This window comes from Ursus arctos, unplaced genomic scaffold (assembly GCF_023065955.2).
Source record: "Ursus arctos isolate Adak ecotype North America unplaced genomic scaffold, UrsArc2.0 scaffold_3, whole genome shotgun sequence".
Classification (NCBI taxonomy): Eukaryota; Metazoa; Chordata; class Mammalia; order Carnivora; family Ursidae; genus Ursus; species Ursus arctos.
The window spans coordinates 87090977-87115545 of NW_026622985.1; the positions used below are offsets into that span (position 1 = coordinate 87090977).

Genomic DNA, 24569 nt, shown 5'->3' on the forward strand with positions numbered 1-24569 from the left:
TGCCTAGGTTTCTCAGTCCAGACAACCCAGGTGGAGAATGGTTTGGTGGCAGCAGCTACTGTAGCAGCAACATCTCCCTTTCTGCTCAGAGACCTAGAGCCCACATATGAGTCGGTGATGCAACAATTTCAAGATAAAACTGTAGGGATAAATAATGCCTATAGGAGTTCAGAAAAAGGAATGGCAAGTAGTGATCATGAGAAGGGCCTTGGTATAACCCACTGGGCATCTAATCAAATAATTAGTAGCAATATCAGAAAAGCCTAGATATTAATTTCATGTTGAAGACAACAAATAGATAAATCAATCCTATGTAGCAACTCCAATAAACCTCGTTGGGTGTTGCTTAAGAAATGTAGAAGCAATATCCCGCAGTGTCTTTTAATTTGAACTTAATACTTTAGAATCAGGGAGCACTCTTAACATTTTCCAAACTGATTCCACATTTAAAAAAATCTCATTTAATCCTCATACCAACCCTGTGAAGTCAATGGGTATTATCACTTCACTTTACGAATGAAGCAAATGAGGCCAAGATAAATAAAATTAAATCAGAGACTATTGAGCTCCACGAACCCAAAATGTAATTACCTGACTTCTAGCCACATTTTTGTAATCTGAAAGCACTTTACAGAAAAACTGAAATCAAGGTCAGATAGAATAATCTCTCTCAAAAAAGACTGAGCAATGGAAAAGATGAGCTTAAAAAGCAGTCAGGACACAACAAATAAAATGTCCTGATGCCATTTCTGGTTCTAATTCCAGCAACATTTCAGATGGGTGCAGAAACAGTACTCTTTCTATGAAATGCAGATAAAGCAGAACACTGGAGAGCCATGGCTTGATCTGACAATCTCAGCACAGCTGATACAGGTTGGAGCATTTGTTAGATTTCTGTGGATTTGGGGAGAGTCCACGATTTATCTTTGAATGGCCTATAAAGACATCTACTTTGGGAGTATCTCTCTATTTGCTAGATGGAATGCTGTCTGATTCATGAATCACTTAATAAAGCCAATTAGAACTTAAAAAAAATACCAACTTTATGTTTTTAGCTTTAATTTATTGGCAGAACGTAGGGGAGTAATTTTTTAAAAGCAAGAGATTCACACAAAAGTCTCTATTTCTAGCTTCTTTTAAAGTCAGGTACCTACCAATTCTGAGTCTAAATTCTTGTCTGTCAGCCTGTTGGGGCTGAGTGACTGCTGCTTCTTATGAACAGGTCCCGAGTTCCCCCAGTCTCTCCAGTCCCTCCTGCTCCCTAGGACCCCCGACACTAGCTTCACTCCCTGACAGTTTCGATTTCCACCCGCCTGACCACTGAGCTCAAGTCAACATGAAGGCTGATGGTCCAGGAAGGTGGGAAGGGTCACCCCTGATGCTATATGAAGGTTAGTAAGTTAGGTCACATTGTTTTCCAACAGCAGGGAACAGGCAATGAATGTAGGACACTGGTCAGGCCTTGACACTGGGAACAGGAAGCCGAATGACCTAATCCACTGCTATTCCCACCAAATGATGAGGAATGACAAGCAATGAGACTGTTTGAGAAGGGCAGCAGGGGTATTACAGCTGAGGTAGGGGCTGGGTCCCCACTAGTCCGTGCTTCCCCAAGTCCCAGCCCATTGTAGCACTGGGCACAGAGTGCTGCTTGAGAAAGACGTGTGGAATGGAGACATGGATTACAATCTCAGAGACGTGAGCATTCAGTTGACCATCCGTGAGGGCCAGAAAGAGTGGCAAAATGAGGGGAGAGGTGCTGGTGGCCTCTCAGAGGTTACTGAGAACTCAGAAGTTGTGCAATGAAATTGAAGAGTCACAATACAAGCGGTAACTGATGCTACTGTGAGAAAAAGGAAATTCAGAATAGTTGCATCTTAAGCGCACAACCTGAGGAACTGGCAATGTCTGCCTGGAATGCCCTTTTGAGAAGGGCGAGGGTCAAGTGCAAGCTGCGAAGGGAGAACAGTGGGGCTCAAAAGCAGGTGTCTGCTTGAGGTGAGCAGGGGGAAGAACACTATGGGCGCTGTGCACCCATCATCTCTGGTCCAGTCATTCCAGCTCGAGCGTGTTTTATTCATTATCTTGAAACTTCAGTTTTTAGTTTTATTTTCCTAGTTCCACCCCAGGGTTAGGGCAGGGCAAACTCTCCCAGGGAGACTAGGCGAAGTGTCACGAGGTCAAGCCATCAGGCCAAGAGATCCCAAAGCACAGGCTGCAGCCAGTCCCCTTGGACCTTAATTTCAAAATAGGATTGCTGCCCAGACCCTTGCACCCAGATGTAGAACTGAACCCCAAGGAGCTTATGGGGGGCCAAGTCAGTTTCCTGGGCTCTATCTGGCTTGACCTGGCATCAGCACTTGGTGCGGTGTGTCAGGGTTGGGCTCCAATCAGCCTCACAGCAGGGCAGCAGGATACCTTGCCAGTGGTTCTCAAACTGGAAGGCGCATGGGAATCACCCAAGGAGCTGCAGATCTTCAGCTTATCATCCAGAAAGTCTAGCACAGGCGCTGAGATAATGGGTCAGTGACAAAGTCCCAGGGGATGCTGATACGACTGGTCCCTGGACCACATTTCGAGTAGCAAAGCTCCAAGCCGCAGTTCTCAACCTTCATTTCATTTTGGAATCACTAGGGAAGCTATTAAAATGTCCTGCTGCCCAAACCTTATCCCAGAACCAATCAGATCAGAATCACTTGGGCTGGGACCCATGCATCAATATTTTTTAAGCTGTCAGGTAATTATAACATGTAGCCAAGATCAAAAACCATTGCTCTAGGCAGTGGGATGGTCACAGCTGGAGGCTCAGAGTTCCAGGGTGTTCATCTGGCCTGAAGCTACCCGGGGGCGGGGTCAGCCACAGAAGTGACCAGAGGCCTAGTTAAGGTCTCAGCCTACAGGGCACACCCCAAGGCCTGGATAAACACAACTGGAGAAAGGGGCAGGAGGGGCTGCTGGTGCTCAGGGCTTCCCCCAAGCATTACAGACACCTGTAAATAGAAAACCTAGATCAGATTTCCCAAACAAGAGAGCGGGCTCCTAAAATACCTAACTGACTCGCTCATGTTTGCTCTAGAACCGGTAAAGCCATAGGCTGGAAGTTCTCGGTATTTCAACTGCAGGGGCAGGAGACAAGAAAGGCAAAATAGGGCAGAAGTTTTCCACTGTTCACCAAAACAATTCTTCGGTGACGTGTAAGAGTGACTAGCTCGCCTCTTGGCTACTCGTGCTCTTTATTTATACACTGGCCCAGTTACAGTGTAACCCCTCCTGGATCCCTAACTGCCCCAGACATTTGGAAAGTCAACTCTGCAGTTTCCAACTTCCCCCACCCCCCGGCCAAAGACCCTTCACAACGCACAGCATTATTGTGACCCCCTCCAGAATGCCATCATTGGCCAGAGTCCACAAGTCCTTGCAATGAGGCAATGTTCTTAAACCCTGAGTTCTTGGGTCCACTTGCTGTCAGGACTGAGCAAAGCTCTAGAAACAGTGGCAGAGTCAGAGCACAGTCAGAGAAGAAAGGGGGGCCTAGATGAGAGAAAGAAAAGACGAGAGCGAAGAGCACAAGAATGGAACAAGAGACACAGGAAGAAGGGGCCCGGATGGGGAAAAGGAAGCGATGCCTCTGTGACTTCAGGGACGGTACCCAGGTCAGGAGTGAGCCAGCCCTCGGCTAAGCCCAGATTCTAGAAAGGTCTGTGCTTCTAAAATTTCTTCCTGTTAACCATGTTTCAAAAATGATTTCAATGGCTTGAAGGAAACCTATAATATGAGGTCAAATAACATTCAAGATGGACATAGAGAATTCGTAATGAGGGAGGACCAGGAAGTGGAGGAGAACAAAGTAAGGGTGAGCTAGCTTTAGCACTGGGTGTCATGAATGAGTATGTGAGCCAGAGCCCTCCATTTATGGTCAGAAAAGACAGCTTCAACTTTTGCCTGCTTTGAGTCAGTATCTTGAGAATACTACGAAATGTCTTTAATAAGTAAGATTTTTTTTTTTTGGCTTATGATGTAAACTACTCATTTTTATGCATCTCCAAAAAAGCGTCGGGCAGTGGAGGGTGGAGTTTGTTCCCAAGAAGACAAAAGACAACAAACTGTGCTGCCTGCAGGGAAGCTCTCTTCAGTGCTTGGGTGGTAAGCTCACCTGTCAGCGGTCAGGGTCTAGTGACCGCACAGCAGCAAGCGGGAGCAGGGCCTCTCTGGAACATTCTGGGGGACGGACAGCAGCACAGCAATGGTTCTCAGCCACGCACACAGGATATTGGCAGGGGGTACCACTGTGCACACACCGGATCACTTTCAGCCTCCACGATCTCCAGGACATTAGCCCTTTAACATTTTGGGGGTCATAATGTGATGAAAAACACACATTTGCATATACCTCAATGTCCTGGAGAGCATTTCAGGAGGTTCCCAGACCCACTTGGGTCACGGACCCCGCTTCAGAACCGCCACTCGACAGGTGCTCACTTCTCATAAGTTTCTTTCAGCAGAGAGCACATTGCTCTGGTCACCACCACTTGTCACTTGGGAGCCTCATGAAACTCTAGTGAACCCTCACTGCTACAGACTGTGTCACCCCAACATTCATATGTTGATGTATGATGGTATCTGGAGGTGGTCATAAGGGTGGGACCCCCATGAGAGGATTAATGTTCTTTGAGAAAGAAACACCAGGGCTCGCTCTCTCCAGGTGAGGACACAATGTAAAGAAAGCCAAGAACAGGGCCATCACCAGGAAGAATTTGCTAATCTCTTGATCTTGGACTTCCCCACCTCCAAACCAGGAGAAATAAATGTCCATTGTTTCAGCCACCCAGTCTATGGTATTTTGTGGCAGCAGCCCAAGCTAAGACTCCTAGAGACTCTCAATGCCAAAAACACTGTCCACCTGCTCCATTGTGGGGTGGGAGAGCTCGAGACACCGGTCCCCTCATTTTTGCCTCCTGTCACATGCCCCGAGGCAAGAGCAGAGAACGCCCTCCAGAGCACTAGCAGGCACACAGATCCAGCGCTGAGGAGACTGGCTGGGTCCCCAAAGAAGTGGGCTTCTTCACAGCCCACTCACATTCTGGGCACAGAAGTAAGGGCAGAAAAGAAAGATCAGGGCTCCCAGGCGGTCCTGGGAGATGGGGGAAGGGAAGAAGAGGACTGAAACCGAAAAATCCAGGGAAAGCTGCTACAGAGCTAGTGGTCTTTCAGATACATCCCAATAAATCTGGCAAACTTCATCCTCCCCCTGTGAGGAGTCCATAAACAGGGTTGCCTTCAGGCCACTCTTCTAAAGAACACAGCAGGCCTCAGGCAGCCCTTAGCAAATGGCTCCAACCAGGCAAAGCTGCTTACTCTCAAACCACTGCTTTTGGACACCATTGCTCTCCACCAAATGATAGGCCTTTACACAACCCTGCTCACGGCCAGTTCCTCCAAGCCGCCCTCCTGGCCTGGCTCCCCCGTCCGCCACGGCTTTTCTTCATCGTTAGCCTGAGTCTCTGCTGGGTCTTACACATGTGGTTCTGGAGGCCTTGCTAGGCTTTGCTCCTCAAGGGCAGGGCTGAGCTTCTCTTTTTTTGTGATCATTCCAGGAGGCTAGATTCCAGGTTCTATACTCAGAGGCACCCAGTAATTTCTGTTGGCCAGCTGCTTTTCCTGAGAAAGCATAATCAGACCTTTTGATTCCCACATACAAACCGCCTGTGTCCCTGCCACTCTCCTCCCTGGTGAAAGGGACTTCACAGCCCACTCACATTCTGGGCACAGTTTATACATCTGGGACGAGCCGCTCAGCCCAGGAGTGCCAAAAAGCACAATTGGGGGGTTTGGCACACTGAGCAGAGAAGTAGAAAGGAAACAAAGCAGTTCCCTTATCTGTGACATGAAGGGGTTGTGCTCAGCCATATCAAAGGACCCTATGGGATCTACAATCCTATAAGTTTGGAAAAGTGTTATTTTGTAGTGAGGCAGACACTGCTGCTTGGCCACTTAGTATCCATCCTGTCCTCCCTCCTCACCATCGCATGCCCATCTTGTTCAGAGTAGCAAGGCGTCCCGCTAAACCACTCACCTTCCTGGACACTCTGCGACAGTGAGGGATAGCCAGCAAAACCCTGCTGGGACCTCAGAGCAAGCGTTGGCTTATCAAATACAGGTAGTACCCCCTTCTGCTTTGCCCTCCCACTTTCTTCCTGTCAGGAAAGCTGATGTAATGCTGGAGGTGATGCAGTCATCTTGCAATCATGAGGCAATGCCCAGAAGGACAAAGGTCTACCTGCTAAAGATGGCAGGATGAAAACATGACACAATCCTGGGACCCACTAGCACTGTTCAACCACTACACTGGTCCTAGAAAGCCTGGCTCAGGACTTCTTGCTTCATAAAGCTAAACTAATGTTTAACTTAGTGTATTTTGAAGCTAAGAGACATATACGGTTCCAATCCTGAAACTTCGGTTCTTGTTCTTTTTTTTTTTTTTTTTTTTTTTTTTTTGAGAAGCAAATTTGGCATAGGTAGTAGTAGTTTCTCAAAAGGGCAAGGAGGAAAAATAAATCTACCCACCAGGATATTTTTCTTTTGGTTGGCAAATACCAGAGAACGAACTTGTCGTGAAAGTCATCCGCATCTCATGAAAAACCAGCAAAGGGCGAACCAGTCCCCCAATCGGCCAGCTGCTTTGCAGTCATGCAGCTCCGCAGAGAAGAACCATCAGGTAACTCATTCAAATTTGCTAGCCTCTATAGCTAAGGATTTTCTCCCATTGGCATTCAGCCCCATTACCGGCAATTTTGGTGATGTCGTTGTTGTTTAAAAAGAAGACATATGACTTCCAGAGAGGGTGGCGATTTGGGCACAGGTTTCTAGCAGCTCCCTCCCAAAGCCCTACTGAAATTAGTAATAATAAGGCATTATGGGAGGGGGTCCATTCATATGCCGCAATCTCTGTGGAACTTCTATTGGATAGGATGCTGGTTAGTCCAGATAAAAGGCAGGCAGGGAAGACAAACTTAGAACCTGCTTCCCAAGAAGGCTCTGGGCAGGTTCTTTCGCTCAGCTGTCCTTACATCAACTACTTTGGAAGGTCAAAGGCTGTATGCAGTCAGGCCAGGGGTCAGAAAGAGAGCCTGGGGCTTATATGCCACTTGCTACAGCTTATCAACAGCATTCAAAATTGCTCAGCCCCGGGAAGGGGCCAAGCAGAGAGCCCTTCAGGCTTCTCCCTGGTGCTACAGCTGGGCCCCACAGGGCTGCTCCCCCAGGCTTACTGTTCCCTTCCCACTCTCATGCTAATGTATTCCTCAGCATCTCACAATTAGCCAGAAATGTTATTTATATTAGAAAAACACTGCAAATGATCTTCATACCCGCTATTAGAAAAACACTGCAAATGATCTTCATACCCGCTCATAAATAGTTGCTTCAGGGATGGCAGGAACAGGGGATGGGCCAGACCCCTCTAGCCTTCCCTCCTGTGATGTGAAAAATGTTAACACCTGCTACCAACCCACCCCTCAAAACCTCCAAACAATTTCAGTTTTGCAGAAGCAGGTGCCTGAAAAATCCAAGTGTGAATTTAGTCGTGCAAAGCGATACCAGGCCTTCAGCCTAAAAAGATTCAGAAAGGAACTAAAAAAAACTTTGAGGTTTTTTTTCCCCCCCGAATGTCTGGTCACAGTCCATCAGGCTACATTAGGGTGAAGGGCGTCAAAGGTGCAAACTTCTGGTTATAAGACAAATAGGTTCCGGAGGTGTGGGCACAAGACAACGACTATAGTTAACAACACTGTATTATATATTTCAAAGTAGCTGAGAGAGATCTTAAAAGCTCTCATCCCACGAAAATGAATTTGCAACTATGTGAAGTGACAGACGTTAATTCAACTTATCGCGGTGATCATTTTGAATAGATACACATATCACGTCATCATGCTGCGCGCTTTAAACTTACACAACACGATGTTAGATGTCAATTATATCTCAATAAAACTGGAGAAAGTAAATACACACACACACATACGTGCATACATACAATTAGGTCATATTAGAGAGGCTTTATTGTTTGGTTGGTTGTTTTCCCCTGAAGTTTAGAACTCAGCAAGGGTTTTCTTCCTCGGCATCCCTGAAATTACTGAAGTAAAAAAAAAAAAAAAAAAAAAAAAAGGAGCACAGGGAACTACTATCTCCTAAGCAGTGGCCACACACCAGGCATGGAGATAGACACATTATTCATACCCTGTCACTCACCCTTGCTCATGGCCTGTGAGCTAGCCTCAGAAGGGAGGAGGAGTGTTAGCACCAGACTGTAAGCCCAGAGTCACGGATTCGTTCACTCAAGCAGCAGATATTGCATTGCATACCTAAGCTGTGCCCAGGACTGTTCTGGTAGCTCCCCACCCAGGGTGTCTAAGGAGGGTCCCAGGCAGAGGCTGGAGCGGACGGACCCCTGGGCTGTGACCAGCCTCACCCACTGCTTCGGTGCACCCGGCAGACAACATCACTGCCCATGAGTGCCGGGCCAACAAAGGGCTTGGAAGCACTGAAGAAATCATGGCTTGCTGGTGGTAAGGGCTATGAAGTTCGTGCTGCCTCCAAATCCCTGTCTTTTCTAGAGCCCCCGTCCCCAGTGGCTGAGCCATTGGCAGACATCGGGACCTTCAGAATCCCACACCAGAAAGAGGAAGGGTAGGAATGAGAAAGCTGCACATTCATCACGCTCAGTTACTCAAGCATCCCACCTCTCAGCTGGCCCAGGCTTAATTTCAGTTTCCTCCTATAAGTGTGTATTTAAATCAGAAGGAAACACTGGGTTTCGACCCACCTCATCTTCCAAATATGTAAACAAGCTGAAACACCAAATGGTTTTCTGGCTGCTAGTTTTCTGCTTCTCGTTCTCATCACACACGAAAATGCCGCCGCTCAAGACGGCTGGGGTTGGTGGGTACCTTCAAAAGAAAGCGATGCCCTGGCGCCCAAGGGGGGCAGGTCTGTGTCCACCTGGGCTCGGTTCTCCTCCGCCTCTTCAGCCCAGAGTGCCAGGCCTTCCAGCTGCTCCCAAATGTGGGTCATGGGCTGCCAAGAGCCCTGGAAAGAAAACTTGCAAATCCAGAGCAGAACCAGAAAAACAACTCCTGGCCATGCTTCAGAAATGAATACCATTTCAGGGTAGGAAGGGTAGGAAGTTAAAAGTCACAGCTACAAAGATGGGCTTTGGGCACTTTGGTTACAAAAAAAATATGGTATTTCCCCTCTCGATCCCACCCTTTTTCCCAAAGGACAGCGTCCTTTACCCCATTTGTAAATGGAAAGTTGGGGGTGGGGGAAATACCATATTTTAACTTTTTAATTGTATTCTACTGAAATCCATAGGTCTGCTCCTAAATTGTTTGATGTAAGATTTTATTAAAACAAAACAAAATACTGCCCTCCCCCCACACTTCAGGCCCTTGTGGGACAATCTGGCCTCTTGTTGGACTACAAAAGGAACCTTGTCTGTGACTGATTTTATTTATTTTTTTTACTTAAATTCAATTAGTCAACATACTTTTTAAAAAGCCAAGTTAAAATCAAAAGCTGCCACAGGTAATCCCAGCTTACGAATCCATGTTCCAAAGTTCATAGCAGCGGGATGTCGCCAGGGGGGTAGGCTGCGTGCGGTGCGGGGAGGCAGGGGGTGTACAGGAATTCACGGTACCTTCTGCTCGGTTTTACTGTGAACCTAAAGCTATTCTAAAAAATTAGGTCTATTTTTTTAAGTTTGTACACATTGGTACTTCCAATGCATAAGATGTTTCGTTACTGAAATAATGGGATAAAAAATCATCCATTTCCCGGTCAGCCAAGAGACCACTCACCCCACACTGCAGCTGGAATTGGGGGTGGTTCCCAAACTTCGTGTCTCCTCACAGGTGTCTGCGCCATGGCGGGCTGAGAGGGACCACCTGCTTCCTCCCTGGGCAGCAGGGAAGCGGAATTCTCCTTCCTCCCCACTCCCTCTTCCTTCACCCCTCCTGTGCTGGCCCTGGGTCCTGGCTGCACAGCTCCCCCTCCCATGCCTCTTCCTCATGGACCACGGAGGACTGAGGGCGCCCACACAGCAGAGAACAAAGGTAGGAGCCAGCCCCAGCGTGCAGGGGACATGCAGGGGGCCGGGGAGGGCAGCAGGATGTCCCGCCAGAGTCCCCTTTGCAGGTCCTGAAACCCAGGCACTTCTTGCAGCTGCACATTTCCTTTGAAGCTGCATCATTTATTTTAATGTTCCTTCCACTGGAAAACCCTCAGACTCCTATCCTTATAACAAAACCATTTGTCCTCACCTGCCCCTATTAGTATATCATACAAAAATGGAGCCATTTAGCTTTTTTTTTTTTTCCTATTGAATACTGTTGGTGTATCTGTGATCAAACTCATCTTTGGTCATCAGTGGGTCTACCCGATACTTTTTTCATGGGAAGAATCAGAAGAAATAAAGAAAGGAAAAGGCTCAAACCTTACAGGCATTTGGCAAATCCCAACACTCTCATACAGGTGTCAAAGTCCAGAAACCAGCCTTTTGTATGCCCCAAGGCCAGAAATGACATGTACACAAAGGAACACATGCACAAACTCCTAGTCATGAACCAGAAGGACATCCAGGGACAGATTGTCTCAGCCTAGAGAGAAGAATGAAAAAAGTACCCTCATAAAAGGGCATGGGCACCCTGACAGTCTCCAAGGCCAATATTAAGGATTCCTTTCAGGTTTATACAAAAACAAAGGAAAGAAAGAGGCAGTGTTGTCTATTTATCCACCATGCCTCTTTACTCCTAGTTCCTGTCCGTCGGCCTTCCGCTCCTGCCCGGAAGCCAGGCCTCCGCTCCTGAAACACAATGCCACAGAGCGTGCCACGGGCTCAGACCACGGGGAGGCTGCTGTGGCCCTGAGACACAGGTGCTGTGCTGAGCCGACCTGCACACAGTCCTTGAAGCCAGGTGAAAGCCATACTCAGCCTTTATCTTCACCACTCTGTAGCAACGAGCTCTTCTCTTGGTTCCTGTGATGGGATTTTCCTGGATTTTCTCCACATTTTCCTGCCGGTTCTTTCTGAGTCCCATCTGCAGATTCCTGGTCCCCAGCCAACCCTTCTGGGGCCCCCAGGGCTCCGTCCTTGGCCTTCCCCTCACTCTTCACTCTCAGCTAACCTCCCTGGACCAGCTTCTGCGGGCTATGAGCTTCACTGATCCCCACTAGACTTGCAACATCCCAGTCTACACCTGCAGACCAGACCTTTCTCCAAACTCCAAACCCAAGTTCCCAAGTGCCTTTGAAACAGAGCTCCTGGAGGTTCCATGAACACATCAGACTCACTATGTCTGAAAGCAAACTCATTATTTTCCCCACCAAACTCATTCCACGTCTAAATATCCCCTTTCAGGTCACTGGAAGCATGGCCAACTCAGTCTGCCACTTCAGAAAACAGGAGGCCTCCCAGATCCCTCCCATCCCCCAAGGTCACCAAGTCTCCCAGTCTAGCTCTTAGCCCTTGCTTATTCGTGTGCTCCTCTCTGTCAGGTTCAAGGACCTCGCAGTGTCTTGTTCAACCTCATGGATGAAAAAGCCAGCCACAGATCATCTTGCCACCATTAATTCTACCCTCCAATCCACTCTTCATACCCACTAGGGTTTCCCTTCTAAAACACATTTTTCCTCCTGTCCCTCTCCTTAAAGGCCCAGCAGCCTCCCACTCCACTGCCCACAAAAGAACATCCAAATGGTTAACAAGGCATGCAGACCTTTTATGATCTTATCATATCTCCCAACACCTGTCATAGAGTACTCTCAAAGTACATAAAACTATTTGGGATTTCTAGAATCAACCATGACATTTTCCACATTCCAACTCTCCACTTGCTGTTCCCACTGCCTAGAGAGCTCCTGTTTATATGTCAGGACCTGCTATAAATATCACCTGCTCTGTGATGTGTTCCCACACTCTTCACCTCCTTTGGAATTGTCATTCCATCCTCTGTGCTCCAGAAATACTTTGAATACAGCTCTAATGCAAAATGTACACCAGGTATTTAATGACTTGTTTATATAGCTTCCTTCCCCCTCAACCAGGAGAGCCACAAGGTCAAGAATTTATATCCTCTTGCCTAGAACACGTACAGGTTTAGCAAAGCAATTCATTAAGTTCCTCAAATTGGAGGAAGGACCGGCTATGAGAGAAGTTTCCCCAGGATGCATGGACAGGAAGCCACGGGAAGGAAGGAGTTAATAGCTCAACCTTTACAATGCTATGATTGGTAACCTTGGATTTGAATTTCTGTTTAACACAATTGGCCAGTGAGAAAGCGCTTTCATCACAAATCCTTATTTCCTCCAAGTTTTCTAAAAACATCACCCTATCAGTTTGAATCCTGAAGGCTCTTTCTCAGCCAAAAGGAATTTCCCTTTAAACAAAAACTATTCAGACATTTCCAAGATATGAAATGTTAAAAACCAGGATTTTCCACTCAGACAACTAGGAAACTGTTTGTGGATTTTTTTTTCCCCCAGACTCCTCTTAATTGCCAAGAAGTCTGAAGAGGACTTTTTTTTTTTCTCCTGATGTTAAAAAAATGTTTCCTACCTCTCTGTGCCTCTCTGTTTTTCCATTCTTTATTTTGTCTGGGTTCTACTGAAGCAAGGTCTTGAGTCAGGAAAGAGAGGCTATAAAATGCAACACAACATCTGCCAACTGAGTTGCCCCAATGATACAGGCAATCAACTCAATCTTCTTGTTGGTGTTTTAAATCATTTTTTAAAGCTGAGAGCCTTTCAAAGGTAGAAGCAGGATACCCAGAACAGAACTATGGGGTTAAAAAAAAACCTCCGGGGCCGTGTGATACAAACATAGGATTTTACAGCCGGATAAAGGGAGACCCAGAATGTCCAGCAACTTGCAACACGACGAGTTCACACTACAAAATGACTGATGCGCCAAAGAAAAACTCTGCTCCAAGAGCCGCCATTGAAACTTCTAATGAGACGCAGGCATAGGAATGTGGGTGGCTCAGAGTAACCCATCTCAATTCTTAAAAAACCTCAAAGCTCTTCAGTAACGTCAGCACAGTTTAGGTAAATAAACTACTCCAGAAGACAGCAATTCAGAGGCAGGCAGTTCAACATGAGGCAATGGCAACTGAGCTCGACGGCAGCTATACAAAACAGAGGAATATATGGTACATGATTCTAAGAAGTTATGTCTGATGTTTGCATCGACCTTCAGTCCTAGAAAAAATCGGACATATAACCCCGGAACACCACAAAGCGTTCCTCAAACCCGTAGAAGAAGCACAAGCCCAGCCAAAACACAGCTCGCATCTGATGGGTGACACTGACTCTAGAAGCGTCCCCGTGATGACCTGTGAGCTTCTCATGGGTTGATACTGCAGGAGAGCTGAGTCAGTAAACATTCCCTGAGATAAATGAGGTGCAGTGATAAAGGGGGTTCAAAGTGTCCCCTACTCTTAGAGTGATGTGTCGTGAAGATTCAAGGATTACCCAGTCAGAGTTCTTCCAGAGAGAATGAGGGCCCAGAAGAATCTTGGGTTATACCAAAGAGCTCCCACTTTTCATCAGTAGACAAATAATAGATACAAAGATCTGAGAACCAGTTGTATTAAAGGTGATAGAGGAGCCCAGGGGAGCGTACAGAAAGAACAAAAGGCCAAGTACCAAACGCTCACATTTCACAGGTAGCAAGGAAGCCAGTGAAGAAGGAAAAGCTGAGCCCACCAGAGCATCATGGAAGCCAAAGCAAAAATGACCTGTAGTCAATGCTGCGAAATTACTTCCATGAGGCCTAGCAGGTTAGGACAGAGAGAAGACTAGATGTAGTGGTTAGAGAGAAGTTGCAGGAGCTTCTAGCAACAGTGGGAACCAGAACTGACAGGGTGCAGAAGTAAGTAGAAAGGAAGGACGTGCAGGCAGTAGGTATTGACTACTTATTTGAGAAAACCTGGCAGTAAACAAGAGGGGGAAAAAATGAGCAAGAAGGGGCAACAGCATCTGGCAAACATGTGTTCAAGGCAGAGACCTGTGTTTACAGCAGAAGGTAGGAGCTGGGGAGGACAGGAAATGAGGATGTGTGAGAGAGACTAATAACAGGCCCCCATGCTTCCTGAGTGATGTCAGACTCCTGAGGTCGGGGCATCTCTTCCCCAGAGAGAAGACAGTTCACTCAGGGGAGACAGTAGAGAAGCGAATCTATTATGGGCCAGGCAGTGATATGTGAGGTACCTTGCCCAAGGTCACTGGAGAACCAGTGACCCCTGACACCGAATCTGCCTGGCTCCGAAGCCCACCCTTTCCTCCAAGCTGCCCTCCACTCCAGTGGAGACCAGGGCTGTTCGACAATCACCCACGCTCCCACCTTGTTCTCCATAAACTAAACAAGAAAAGATATTGATGCTGAATTACCCATGTCGCTTTCACACTAAATTTTCAGATTTCCAGAAGCATTTACAAGAATTCAGAGTTTAAAAAAATATATGAACAAAAGAGGTCAAGACCAGCAAGCTTATCCATTCTCCAAGACTGCCTCATTCCACTCCACTTAATTAGGCATCAAGGAATTATTGTGTATCTCTGAGTATCCTGCACATGGCTAAGCATCATGGGAATACAGAAAAGCCAAAGTCATGTCCCCTGTCCTCAAGGAGCTTGTGTTTCAGCTGAGCAAATCCCCTTAATGGTCTAGGCCTCAGATTCTTCGTAGATAAAACAGGCCAATGTACCTCGTAGATGACCCATAGGATTCGATTACAGGGAAAATCGAGGTCACTTAGAATTTCATTTGAAAGAGACGGTGAGCATGTGATGAGCAGGGAGGAAGAGGAATAGGCTCAAGGTTGACCCAAAGATCATGGGTCTCATCATTTTCTTTCAATCCTGACTCTGCCGCCGCCGGGAACATGAACACTCCCCTCATCCATAAAATTACTCTCTTGGACAATTCAGACATCCTACAGCCGTAGGCCCAAAACCCTACTAGACGCCCCACCAAGGCCGAGGACCATTTGGCCCAAGACAGCAGATGGGTCAGAGCCTAGCCAGGCTGAGGCAGGCAGCTCAAGATGCCAACTAGCACACACGGGCTTATCAATATTAGAATAGCCATAAGCAACTGAAAAAACAACAGCTTCTTTGAAAACTGACATTCAGCTTTCCACCTGCTGATCTGAGGTTGTGTGGACCTCGATCAAAACAAGGCATTCTTGGCTTGCACGATAAGCATGATTGCAGGCTTCCTTAGGTACCTCCGGCCCCAATATTTGACCCTGATACAGATGGGTCAGATAATATAGTTAATTCTACATTTCCTAGTTAGTGGGTTGGGACACCGCAGCACACCCTCCTCCCTGATAGCCTTTCTGTGCATTTCAGAGGCCAGTCCTGTGTCTATAGTCTTCCTTCATTGGGTGCTATTATCACAGCTAAATAATACTCTTACAGCTTTGCAAGGGGCACAGGACTCGGTTTGATCTTTCATTTCCAAGGCTAATTATTGTGGATTTTAAAATATTTTCCATTTGCTAGCCTATCTCTTTGAGGAAAACAGCCACTGGTTAAACACACTAAAGAAAGGACTGTCAACTCAATTTTTCTAATGATCATTACATGCTGATTGAGCCACCAACAGCTCCTCAATCCCTCAATGACTACTCTGAGCCAATCATGTAAATCCCTTTCCAGCCATTGGTTTTAAGATGGTCAAGTGACCCAATCCTTGCCGCTGAAGCTCAAAGAGAAATCAGCAGGTGGGCTTCTGAAAAAAGTTTCTTCCACCCTAAAAAGGGACAAGGGAAGACTTAACCTCTCTTTTTCCTCTGGATATTGACATTTTGAATCCAACACCCAAAACTCATCTGGAAATGAGCTGTTTTCTGGTTGCGTTCAACCCAAAGATGAAATCTGCCCATAGATGGATGGCATTTAAAGAAGTTGCTCAGGGGCACCTGGTGGCTCAGTCGGTTAAGCATCTGCCTATAGTTCAGGTCATGATTCCAGGGTCCTGGGATCAGGCCCGCATCAGGCTCCCTGCTCAGTGGGGAGCCTGCTTCTCCCTCTTCTGCTCCCCCTGCTTGTGCTCTCTCTCTCTCTGTCAAATAAGTAAATAAAATCTTTTAAAAAATAAATAGAGGAGTTGCCGAATCATCCAAACATGGTGCTATACTTCTAGGCCTCCTATGACATGACATAATAATTTAAATATTGTATAGCAGTCTGAATCAATTTCACTTACTGACAGCTGCAAACATTATAATTTAATGCAATTATTAATCTAGAAGCAATGTCTCATTTCTTGCAAGATCAGCTTCTCATCAGACAACTCTGCTTCCACACAACATTATTATTTGGGGGTCTTTCAAGAAAGAGGGCAAGCACAAAACTCAGTACTGCCCTCTCATCTTTCAGAGCTGTGCCTGAGTCTACCTTCCCCCAACCTGTGTTATCACCATGAGAACAATTTCAGAGACAAAAATATAATGGGTCAAAGCCATTGAAAATCCTTTAGATCATAGATAATTAGCAAGACAGGTAGCTGGTTGCCTTATGAATAAGGGCCACATATATGGAATAGAAGAATAGTGAGCGCTCCCTCGACTCCCCAAATATTCTTCCCCTACAACCTAGGTATTGCCTTAAGTTCTCCATTTAGAGATCCAACCTTTTGAGCTGAAGTAATTACTGTTAAATATAAATGCCCATTTAGGGGTCATATGTTAAGCCTTACTAATATTTAAATATTCAGTGTAAGCTCATCAAATCTTTCATGAGAGCAAAATTTAAGGGGAGTTAGAGAATACCATTACAGTGAGTACTTGGGGTCCAAGAAGGGAGGAAAACATGAAAACAAAGGTCAAGAAAGGTGAAGTGAGGGCCTTGAAGACAAAGTATATTTGCTTTGCAATTCTCCTACTAGAACTCATTACTCATCCTTCAGTTTGTGGAGATCAGATGACAAGTAATGATCTTCTCAAGCCAGGAGGAGCCCAGGTTCCCCCTCAGAACCTGACCAGGGCAACAATAGTTGTCTCCAAGGTGGAACATCAACCCAAAAGCTTCAGTATCCCACTGGAGCCACAGGAGTCGCTGAGCCAGCCAGGAGGAAGGGGAAACCACCAGCCTGTGACATTAGCCAACTGCATCCCAGCACTCAGTGACAGATGTGGAAGCCAGATGACCTTTGCATCCGGATACCAGGCAGGTTAAACATCCCCTTAACTCTCTACCTCTCACTATCTGGAATCAGTCATTTCACTTTAAGCACCAACTAGATATAAAATTTTAGTGCATAACCACTAAACAAACTTACGAAGTACTGGATTTATATGAAGAGCTTTGAAAACAAGCAGAATGTCTGCCATTATGTTTGCGAAAACTTCGTAGTTCCTATTGTAGAGTTTTTTTTACAAAGATTAAAATCACTGCAAAAATTGAAAAAAAAATCCTTATTTTCCAGATTCTTAAATTGAGATATAAGAAAGTTACCACGATCATAAAGTTTATCAGACCCAGACTGACGGTTAATCCTCCATCCTTAGAGCCCCTTTCCACCAAGCGCTCCTGCTTCCTCCTCTTTTCACAAGGCCTCCACTGACTTGGCAAGTGTTGAGTTTTAATGGAGCACCAGATCCCCTCTTCCCCTAGGGAGACTCAGACCAAAATTACCTCTAGTCCAGTGTTACATGGTGCCTTTAAGCTTTAATTTTACGTTTTCTAAATACATTCAGGAGGTAAAAATTAGAACAGTACAAAAGGGACAGTATGTAAATAACTCCCTCACCCCGGCTCTCTCTCTCGACTTCCAATCCCCAGGCTCCCTTGCCAGAAACAAGTATCCATTTCTTGAGCATCCTTTTGAATATGAGCTGTGTATATATAAGTAGATAAAATGCATAGCCTGTTTTGCTCTTTAAATTACAAAATCCCACAACGAATTCCCAGAAATGTAATTTGCACAGACTCTTAGAGGAACACGACATATGTGTTAGAAATCTCCAGCATCCAGGAAGGTTTAGGGGAAGGAACGAGTTTTCTCACAATAATTTCAAACCAGAAAAGAGACACACTCCTCATTTTTAGATCCGCCATCTTTTCTAAACCCACTTTTAGCCTGTACATACTCCAAAAACAACAGTGTTCATAAAAGTACTACTCACTGATTTAAAATAATATGTTGTCATCTGTATGGAAACTGTTTTTTAAGCTTCAAGAAGAAGCCCAACACTCTAATAAGTTAGGATCTAATAAGCAAGTGCATATTCATTCTATCCGTGTCCTTCATTATTTCGCAGACGTCTGTCCTGTCCCCTCTAAGCCTTTGTCCTTCTGAACCAAGAAGTCTCCTTTACAACTAACCAAATGAGAAAAACATTGCTCCTGATGGTTCACAGAAGTCCCAGAGACGGTACAATCCCAGCCTCAGGCAATTTGAACCTTCTATGTTTTTAAAATCAGGCAGGTGACGGGTTTTGCTAAAACAGGGCATTAGCAATCATGCATGTGGTAACTAAATCCCTATTTAGACCTGGAGGTCAGGCTATTCCACATTTTGGACAAATAGCTGCAATAACCAGCTCTGCAACTGGATACCCCACAGAGTTCAAGAAACAGATGGGAAAGTTATCTATTTTCAAATCTGCCAAACTCCCCTTAGTTTAGAAGGAATATAATCCAGTCGTCTGTGCTACTAAATGCAATACCTCTTTCAACACTAATTCACATACACAGTGTGTTGGCAATGACTTGGAGCAAGGAAGAGTGGCATTTTATATGAGTGAGCCGCCCAGAGGAGAGACACATCCCTAAGTGTAGACATAAAAGTCGTTAAAAAAAAAATTAAATAAAATGAGAAGAAAAATAATCCCACATCACTGCTTCATCACAACAACTTACACAAACTGAGCCCTTAACACCAAAAGGAATGTAAGGTCTCTACCCTTGAAACTGCGCATAAAGATCTTAATTAGAGCCAGTCCAAACTGCTCTGTCTGGACTCAATGTCATAGTCACAGGTAGCGTCTCAAATCCTAGTCTGTCACGGGCTGAAAGGGAATGTGTATGTACGCCTGTGCATAATTCATGCCACAGCTGCTGGATGACACATTTTCACAGTACGTTTAAGAACAAAAGAGAAGAACTGCTCCCCCCAACACACACACACACAGTTAAAATGCAGTCCCTGTCAGTAGAAACACCTGGAGCACCCAATTACCAGAAGATATCTGAGGACCAATGGGCTCTAAGTTCTGTACTGACAACAGGAAGCACATCTGGGCCCTCAGTCCAAATGCAGCCCACGTGGTCTCCTCAGGGAAAGCCTCAGTGAGCAAAACCCAGATCACACTACACATCTGGCTTTTGCCCCAGCATGAACTACCGCTCCCTCTCGGCCCTGCACTCTGCATTTTTTCCACAAGCCATTCTCAGCCATCACAAATGCTCGGGTGGGAATCACTGGGAGGCCCTCATCCCTTTTCCCAAAATAACGTCAACCAGAGGCAAAGGCCAAGGAGGTGGAGCCAGCAGGCCATTTTGCAAAAGTTTCAAATATCCTGGCACTGACCCCCTTAAAAAAATCATGAAGGGGAAACGGCCAGGCTTCTCGTTTTCCCATTAGCGTTCTCTCTCTCTCACTCTCTCATTACAAACTTCTGCATTTATAAGAAACAAACAGATCTCACATAAAATCATATTAACATTGCTGGCTGTTGGAAACAGAATTTCATTTTGCAAATTTAATACCAAAAATGCGAAATTGAAACTTCTAAAAGAAATGTGCAGTAGTCCTGTGACAGTTCAATCCCCAAACGGGTCCCTGAGGCATAAGACTGAACAAAGAACTGGTGAGCCTTCCCACCTTCTCCAAAGCTTTTCTGAAATATGCAACTGCCTCAGATTTTCCATGCTCTGCTGAGCTTTCCTCTGAAGAGAGAGGAAGCAGATTTCTTGGCTGTACAGCTAAAGAAACCAAATAACGTAGCCTCTCTCCTAATATAAAAGGGGCTTTTCCAAAACACACACACACACACACACACACACACACACGTGTACTTCCTGAAATATAAACAAAAAAGTAAAGAGAGAGAGAGAGAATATGACAGCGAAGGAAAGAAAATGCCTACTTTGTTTAGTTTTTTTAAAGCCTTCCAAAAAAAATCAGTAGCAAACTCAACAGTGGCATATTATTCTCCACCACCTCCCCCTTCTGCTTTACAATACTGAGAGCAAGAGCTAATGATATTGCAGATGTGAAAAAGACTCGGGAGTAGGATATGAACTGCCAACGGCATACAAACTGTCATTACTATTACTGAACTTTAAAAGGGCCAGCGGCCCACATTTACCTGTTCAGAGGGGAAAACCACACCTCTCCCTAGATCTCCTCATCGTGGGCATGCCTGTCTCTTCCCGAATACTTCCTTCCCAGGTCCCTGTCCCCAGTTGTTCCTTTAATGACAATACTTCCCCCTTGCAAGCCACCCCTTCCCCGCCCCGCCGAGTCCTCACCGTGTGGTACATAAGAGCCTCGGTTTCCCCGGGCTCTGACAGCTCGCTCAGCTTGCGGTCCCACTGCAGGACGCTCTGCTCCCCGCTCTCCAGCACCTCCATGCTGGTCCGAGGGACGCTGGGCCGAGGATGCTGAGGGCAGGAGGGGAGCGGGCAGAGCCGCCTCGGAGAGTAAGGTCCGGCTCCGCGGGGTGTGTGCGTGCGTGCGCGTGTGCCTGAAGCTTATGCACTTAAAAAGGGAAAACGTTCTCTGCTCTGCCTGAGGGAGTACTGCCAAGGGCTCCCGTCCGGTGTCCTCGGAAATCGAGAATTGCCGGGGGAGACAGGCTGTCCAGGGATCTAGCTGAAGGCTAACGGGCTTAAAGCAGGGCGCTTATCCAAAATGAAGGCAGGAGATCAGCTCTCATCCCAAGAAAAATCCCTTCGCAATAAGCCCACTTTCCACTACCGCTCCAGACACAAACTTTGAGACTCCCCAGGGTTCCTCAGTTCGGCTCCAGGTCCCAACTATGACTCCACCTCCCTCTAGGGCAGTGACCAATCGGATACTCACCTCGCCCGCCCTATCCAATCAGAAGTCTGGCTTTCCGCCCCGTCCCGCCCGGAAAGGCTGGGCAGCGGGAAGTCTCTGCCCAGGCTTTGGAATGTGGGCGGGGAGCGCCTTTGGCGTCACCGGGGAACTCCTGCCAGAGCGAAACCAGCCACCGCTCTTTGAGGCAGCGGACCAATGGAGTTCTTGAGTCTGGGAGTGATGGACTGGAACTGTAGCCAATGATTAAGGGGCGCCTGGGAGGAATAGCCAATCAAATAGCGACAAGAATACATTTCATAAAGGAGGGAGGGTGAACTCAATACCTTTGCTTAGAATCCACAAAAGTTAGCGCGCGCTTCTGGAAGGAAAGAGAGCCGCTGTGTGGGCAGATTTATATACTGTCTTAAATAGTATATATTTACATATGGTCTTAACCATTTTCTTAATGTAGATTAGCTCATTTGAGTTTCGAGATTTTTAAAAAATAAGTTACATATTCACAAATATAAATTTTCCCCATTGTGCATGAATTTGTACTAGCACAGTTCTAGCAAATTGTCAGGTTGTTCATCACATTTTCGCCCTCCTGCTATGCTCTTCTCCTGACATGTTTTTTTATGGGCTTCGCTTTTTTTTTTTTTTTTTTCTTTCAATTCACTCTGCAGACACTTTTGATAAAAGCCAATGGCTTGCTTTTCCAGATCCTAAAGAGCTGTGAGTTAAGACCTTGAATTCGGGGACACCGGGTGGCTCAGTCAGGTAAGCGTCCCCCAACACTGTGATTTTTCTTCCGTTTTAGACTCACTCTTTAAGGGAAACAAAGTCATTGAAAATATAATTTGCTCATTTTGTTTTTGGCATTTTTAATTAGTTTGTTCATTTTAAATATAAAGGAGTCTGCCAATTGTCTTTAAAAGTTTCTTTCAGTGGCACATTCAGAAATTAAGTATTCCTCTCCTTTGTAAGTATTTCTTGGTGAGTGGGGTCAGTCAAAGGTCTTGGAACTCTGTTGTCTTAAGCAGCAGATTGTCATATGAACTCTTCCATTTCTCTGGTCCTATCTCCTGGGACTTTTGAGAATATTTTAATATTGAGTAGAAATTCCAGTTTATGGGCATGTACCTTCTTTGTGTAATAGGTTTCTCATTTTTCTCTTGGCCCTTGATTTTCATTTTTTAATCAGCTCCCTCCTTCACCACATCGTTTTAGCATAACCCTCAACATGAGTAAGTTAGAAACATGTACATCCTCCTTAATGTTGGGATACAAACATTTATCTATCAAGCATTTCTGCTTTTGACGAAGTCAGCCCCTAGTTACGCCCCATGTGGTAGCTTCGAAGATGGCTCCAATTATGCGGGCTCCTGGTGTTTATACCTTTGTGTAACTCCCTAACCTTCAGTGTGGGCTGGACTGCCTTCAAAACACGGAATACGGCAAAAGTAATGGGCTTTCAAGAAAGATTCTGGCTTCTCACTTGCTTGATCTCTTTTGCTCTCTTGCTTCCTTGCTCCAAGGAAAACCAGCTGCCATGTGAGCTGCCCTATTGAGAAGCCGGCATAGCAAGGAACTGAGGGAGACGTCCAGCCAATAGCCAGCAAGGAAATGAATCCCTCAGTCCAACAAGCAACCGCATCCTGCTAAAAACCATGTGAGTGACTCTGGGTGCAGATTCCTTCCCCCACCCCCAAGGTGAACCTGGAGATAACTATAACGTTCTCAGAGACGGAACCAGAGGACTCAGCTAAGCTGCACCCCGATTGCCAACCCACAGACACTAAAGGTAATACATGTATGTTGTTTTAAGCCACTAAATTTTTTCTTCATAAAATAAGTAATATAATAGTTGGTGCCCTAAATGTTTGATGAAATTTACCTGTACTCCAAAAACACTGTCACAATCCCTAATGGTGAGTTTTTTCATCCTCCTTTGTTTAATGTTTCCTTCTTCCATTCAGTGTACACAAGACTTCTCGCCAGTTCATTTCTTGTTCTACACTTGAGTCTAGCATCTGTCCTTTTCCCTCTCATTCTTAGGACTTAGCAAGTGTGATGACTTTTTTCCCCCAGCTTCTCTGTCATCCTTAAAAAGTAGCAGCACTTGCTCCCCTTTTTTCTTTTTTTTTTTTTTTAGATATAATTGACATATAATTGTAATTGACTAATTACTTTCGTTTCAGGTGTACAACATAATTACTCAATATTTGTATATATTGCAAAAAAATCACCACAACGTCTGGCTATAGTCAATGTGATGTACGTTACATTCCCAGGACTTATTTATTTTATACCTGAGGAAATTTATACCTTTTGACCCACTTCGCCCATTCTGCCTACCCACTCCTGCCTGTGGTAGCCACCAATCTGAACACTCTGTATTTATACATTCAGTTTTTTTGTGTTTGTTTTTATATGCCATATATAAATGAGATCATACAGTATTTGTCTTCTGTCTGACTTATTTCACTTAACATAACACCCTCAAAGTCCATCCATGTTGTTGCAAATGATAAGATTTCCTCCTTTTTATGGATAAATAATATTCCATTGTGTATATACGCCACATTTTCTTTATCCATTCATCCACTGATGGACATTTAGGTTGCCTCCATGTCTTGGCTATTATAAATAATGCTGCAGTGATCATGGGGCTGCAGATATCTTTTCTAGGTTGTGGTTTTGTTTCCTTCAGATGAACACCCAGAAGTGGAATTCCTGGGCCATATGATACTTCTATTTTTAATTTTTTGGGGTAACATCCGTACTGTTTTCCATAGTGGCTGCACCAATTTACATTCCCACCAACGGTACACAAGGGTTCCTTTTGCTGCACATCCTCGCCAATATTTGCTGTTTCTTGTGTTTTTGATAACAGGTGTGAGATGATATCTCATTGTGTTTTGCACTTGCCTTTCCCTGATGGTTAGTGATGTTGAACATTTTTTATGTATGTACGAATAGATAGATATAGATATAGATATAGATATAGATATAGATATAGATATAGATATATTTTAGAGAGAGTGTGTGTAACTGCAGTGGTCAGAGGGAGAGGAAGAGAGAAAAATCTTAAGCAGGCTCTCCAGTTAGCACAGAGCCTGATGCAGGGCTCAATCTCACGACCCTGAGATCATAACCTGAGCTGAAATGAAGAGTTGAAGGCTTAACTGACTAAACCACCCAGGCACCCCAGTTCTTGATATATTTTGGATATTAAACCCATATCAGATATGCGATTTGCAAATATTTAATGCCATTTGGTAGGTTGTCTTTTTGGTTTGATGTAGCCACATTTGTTTATTATTGCTGTCATTGCCTTTGGTTTTGGTGTCAAATCCAAAAAACCAAACATTACCAATGTCAGGGAGCTTACACCTATGTTTTCTTCTAGGGTTTTTTGGGTTTCATGTCTTACCTTCAAGTTTTTAGTCCCTTTTGAGTTAATTTCTTTGTATGGTTTAAGATAGTGGTTTTGTTTCATTCTTTTGCCTGTGGCTGT

At 45.3% G+C, this 24569-nt stretch overlaps 1 protein-coding gene across 2 annotated transcripts in view; it reads right to left on the reverse strand.

Annotated features, from left to right (window-relative positions):
- Positions 1–21059, reverse strand: part of CREB3L2 (cAMP responsive element binding protein 3 like 2) — a 107810-nt gene extending 86751 nt beyond the window's left edge. The window contains exon 1 of one of the 2 annotated variants that reach the window (XM_026511638.4): positions 20539–21059. In XM_026511638.4, coding sequence (XP_026367423.1) covers positions 20539–20640 — 102 coding nt within the window. In that variant the 5' untranslated portion in view covers positions 20641–21059. The remainder of the gene's footprint in view (positions 1–20538) is intronic. The other variant, XM_057304333.1, reaches the window with a different exon arrangement.
- Between the last annotated feature and the right edge of the window lie 3510 nt (positions 21060–24569).